This window comes from Hordeum vulgare, chromosome 5H (assembly GCF_904849725.1).
Source record: "Hordeum vulgare subsp. vulgare chromosome 5H, MorexV3_pseudomolecules_assembly, whole genome shotgun sequence".
Classification (NCBI taxonomy): domain Eukaryota; kingdom Viridiplantae; phylum Streptophyta; class Magnoliopsida; order Poales; family Poaceae; genus Hordeum; species Hordeum vulgare.
The window spans coordinates 561,985,409-561,989,974 of record NC_058522.1 but is presented as its reverse complement, the minus strand read 5'-3'; the positions used below and the strand labels follow the sequence as shown (position 1 = coordinate 561,989,974).

General features: G+C 48.2%; 1 protein-coding gene across 1 annotated transcript; it reads right to left on the bottom strand.

The window, feature by feature from the left end:
* Window positions 1-3,865, bottom strand: LOC123453015 (leucine aminopeptidase). The gene is made up of 4 exons (XM_045129770.1): window positions 2,777-3,865; window positions 2,166-2,399; window positions 1,723-2,049; window positions 1-552 (listed from the first exon to the last, which is right to left on the bottom strand). Exons 1-4 carry the CDS (start codon window positions 3,767-3,769, stop codon window positions 259-261), a joined length of 1,848 nt encoding a protein of 615 aa, XP_044985705.1. The 5' UTR covers window positions 3,770-3,865; the 3' UTR covers window positions 1-258.
* Window positions 3,866-4,566: the final 701 nt, after the last annotated feature.

The following is a 4,566-nucleotide window of genomic DNA, read 5'->3' as shown; positions in this document are numbered from 1 at the left end:
TTTGACTTAAAAAGACGATGACCATTAAGAGATCATAGCAGTATCACCACAGGATAATGTTATCAAGAAGCAGAGTTTCATGTTCCTTACAGGGTCAGAATAAATTACGCACATGCAGTCTCACATGACACATCACGGAAGGAAGTTCAGAGTTTTATCCAATGTCAACTCCCCGAGAGAGATAATTTTATGTAGGGCAAATGAGCGAGCAAACAGTTCTCTCTACTTCAGGCTCAGTAAAATGTGGCTTCGACTCAGCTAGCCATGCTTCAAAAGGATGCTCTCCGCGACGCCGCGGGCTATGGGGTGGTAAAACTCCTGGGCCTCCGAGAAGATCCTCTTGGCCAGCATCTTCTCCTCCTCCCCTGAGCATCGAGCCAGCGAGCTGTAGAGCGGGCGCAGGTACTTCATCCTTCCCACTTGCTTCAAGCATTTCTCCACCTCGTTGAAGTAACACCTGCATCCCGTGGGGATCGCTAGCTGGAGGAATGCGACTTTAACCTCGTAATCGCGGCTTTCTGACAACTTGTACCGCTCATCAAGAGCAGTAACCTGGATAAGGACGACAGATGATAATAAAAATCAGTTCATCTTCTGTCACTGTCTGTTTGGAAACCAAGCTCTTGTCCACAGAATGCATATATAACAGTATAACACTGAATACTTCAGTCTGCAGTAACTGAAAACCACATACAAATAAAGCAATACTCTGAAAGATAGCAACAAACTCCCTACCCTGAACACACCTGAAGGTCTCAGTACTTTCTAGATCTTCCTTTGTTGCTTGAGTCAACAGTTATCCATACTTTTTAACTAGATGCTCAAACAAGGAAAATCGGCTATGGACTCGATGGGCTATGGACATTGAACCCAAGATGGGAGTTAAATACATGTGAATGTGAATGTTTAAATTGGGTCCCGAGTAATTTATAAATGAAGTTTCCTAGCTAAACAGGGTGGAACTTTATTGCCTTTTCGAGTAAATGAGACTAAACAGTGTCCTGGCATGCAGTCTTAAAACACATGACTTGAAACAACTGCTTCAGCATCAATACATTGAGAAACTATTATATAGTTTTTCATGCTGCCACCCAAAGATTCTATAATAGAAAGTCACGTTCTCATCACATTCATAATAGACTAATCTATGATGAGTAAGGTACTTCTCCAAAGTACTCTCAGCATAACTAATAGTCAAGTTAGGAACTTATTGACATTGTTGATAAGTCTACCCAAACCATTCTAAATAAAACTAATAAGCAGAATCTGATTCTAATAGCCTTTCAGAGTGAAGCAGGCAAAGTAAGGAATATATGCTTCTTCCACTAATTTCAATGTATTTTTAATCCAATGCTAGTTTGATTTCCCTTGGTGAATCAAAAGACATGTGAGTTGCTCTGGACAACTGTTCTCACGCAGACAAATATCTTATTTATTTGGCATTCAGCAGGACTGCATGATTTGACAACAAATAGATTATATCTGGCCTCGAAGGAGGAACAATCTATTCTAACTGGTCATGTAACATATTATGACTTCATCTTTACATACAAAAATCTTCCAATAATTGACTTAGTTGCATTTACGGCTGCAAAATCAAACTAAGCATGCATGATGGCATTTTTCACTTTTATAAGGAAGATGGCTCGTCGCTATAGTGATATGTTTAGCTGCTGAGAAGATAGAGTTCATGTACATATAGACAGACTATTTGAAACTTACCTGTGATGCTTCAACGTCTGTTGGTAAATTTTCCAAGTAAAGCTCCCACTCTTGTCCGCTCCAGTCTGCCACCTCCTCTTCACTTGGAATTTTTCCAGACTTAAACTCTGCAGCCAAGGCACAAATCTTCTTATAGGTAGCTGATTCTGGCTCCATGGCATCGGAAGGGATACCAGTACCCTCGATCCACTCATGAAGGTCAATTTGATTTTCTATCCCAGGTACATTGGCTTTCAGGAATTCGAGAAATGTCTCTGTATCTATCGATTGGAACTTGAAGGTGGCAATATACTTCTTCAGGAATTCATCAAATGCAGGTCGGCCAATCTAGTACAATTAACAGGCATAGAACAGTGCACAGTCACAGTTAGTCGTTGAATTCTTACTGATTTCATCAGATAACGGTGCAAATAAGTGTAAAGCAAATCTTGTGTTATACCCACCTGGCGTTCGATGCGCCAAAGGAACTGGAAGCCTTTCTCATAGGGCACTTCTGAGTACACATCATCAGGATCAATCCCTGCCATCTTCGGCTTGAGCTTGGTGAACTCCATGTTATCCTTAAATCTCTCCATCATTCTATTCAACCCTCTCCATCCAATTCCGCTGTTTAAGGCCGCCCGCTCCTCACCTTGCACCACCTCGACAATCCTCCTCTCAGCATAGGTTGTGAAACCCTGTACGCAGAAAAGATATTACCATGACAGTTCTAGTTGAACGTGTGAACGTCACTCGCAACAGTTGGGACAAAGCAGATGAGAATCTACTATACAGCAAGTCTTGGTTGAATAAAATTGCAGCTCAGTTGATTGAGATTCCAACTAAAATCAAACTGCTTGCTTACAAGGATTTTGCCAACACATAACAGTACAAAATGTGCGCCATGCAGATAGATAAGCTAATAATTATCAGTAACTACAATACAAATCTGCCTCCCTCAATTAGACAATAACAGGTGTTTGGCACTGGGCATGAATGCAGAAAAGTGTAAATTCAAATTCATTTCTACATAAGAAAAGAACAAAACAAGCACACATGAGAACAAAAGGATCACCTCATTTAGCCAGAAATCCTCATTAGTTTTGTTGGTGATGAGGTTTCCAGTCCAGCTATGTGCGAGCTCATGGGCCACAACCTGCGCCCCCGCGGCGTCCCCTTTGATGACCGTGGGCGTGAGGAAGACCATCCTGGGGTTCTCCATGCCGCCGTAGGGGAAACTGGGCGGCAGCACGAGCAGATCGAACCTCTCCCACTCGTAGGGCCCAAAGAGCGACTCCCCGACCTTGACCATGTCCTCGACCCCGGCGAACTCCCGGGCGGCGTCGTCGAGGAGCGTGTCCCCGCCCTCGGCGTAGACGCGCGTCCTGGGGCCGAGGTCGCGGGAGCCGATCCCGCCTGCGGCGAAGGCGAAGAGGTAGGGCGGCACGCACTGCGCCATCTCGAACTCCTCGACGATGCGGCCGGGCGCGCACCATAGCGCGTCGTCGCAGGCGCCGCGGTGGTCGGAGGGGACGGGGTCGCGGCGCGCGACGTGGCGCGCGGCGGCGACGGCGGAGAGCTGCGCGGGCACGTTGAGGAGGAGCGAGTAGGTGATGCGCGCGGCGGGGGTGTCGTGGCAGGGGAAGACGGAGCGGGCGTGGATGGACTGGCACTGGGAGAAGACGAAGGGGAGGCCCGAGGCGGTCTGCGGCGGGGCGAGCCACTGCAGCGCGGAGGCGGACGGGGAGGTGGAGAAGGTGAGGAGGAAGGAGGCGGTGTCGGGGGGCAGGGCGAGGGTGAGCGCGGTGCCGAGGACCGGGTCGGCGTCGGCGGCGAGGGAGAAGGGGATGGGGGAGGGGGCTGCGTCGGGGGCGGGGGCGGTGGTGGCGGAGTGGACGGCGAGGGCGCGGGTGTCGAGGAGGAGGTCCCCGGTGTGCGGCGCGGAGAGGGTGACGAGCGCGGAGGCGTGGATGGTAGAGGCGGCGAAGTCGAGGTAGAAGACGAGCGCGGCGTGGGCGGTCACCGGGTGCGCGCCGTCGGTGTAGGAGTGCGGATCCACCGGCGCCATGGCGGGCGGGCGGGCGAGCTCGGAGGGGAATGGGGAATGGGGACTGGCGAGGGTTTGGCTGGCCTTTCCGGCTGGGTCGGGTTTGGGTTTGGGTTTGGTCCAACCGAGGAAACGAAAGCCTCGCTGCTTTTGCTGCGAAACCGCCTCCCTCCTGCGTGACTTGCTTCCGATCACAAGTCACTCCATCGGGGTCGGTCGCTCCAACCCAAAAGATGCGGGCGTCTCCCTGAAAATGATTAATGACATCATGGTGCAACTTGCGGATGTAGGGGAAATTCTAGGTTGCTTGACCAAGGTGGATGTTGAATGCTTTAGTATACAGTACGCACTAATAATAAATACTCTTAAACGAAATGATGATGATGAATGAGAACATGGTTGCGACTTGCTTAAGATAGTAGTATTAGGGTCTACTAAACTTTTTGCTGGCTGAGCAACCCCTTCTCTTGATGCTCAACGGCACCATCATAAGCGCCTCCTAGTATGCGCTATAATGATGGATGTAACCTTGTAATTTCACCTCCCTTTATCAATGGAAAGATATACATCCCACGTATTCGTTAAAGAAAAACTTTTGTGGGCTTCGGAATGATTAAGCAACCGCAACCGAGAAATAGGCACGACGGTTCTTTATTTTGAATTTGGAACCAATAATAGCTCAAGCCTTTGAGATGATGAAACTTGTGGACTTTGTAGACTAAAGCAAGGGAACATATTTGCATTTTGGAGACCGAACTTCATGAATGCCTTAATTTTGAAAAAAAAATCAAATCAAATTTCAAAAAGAAATTATTTCA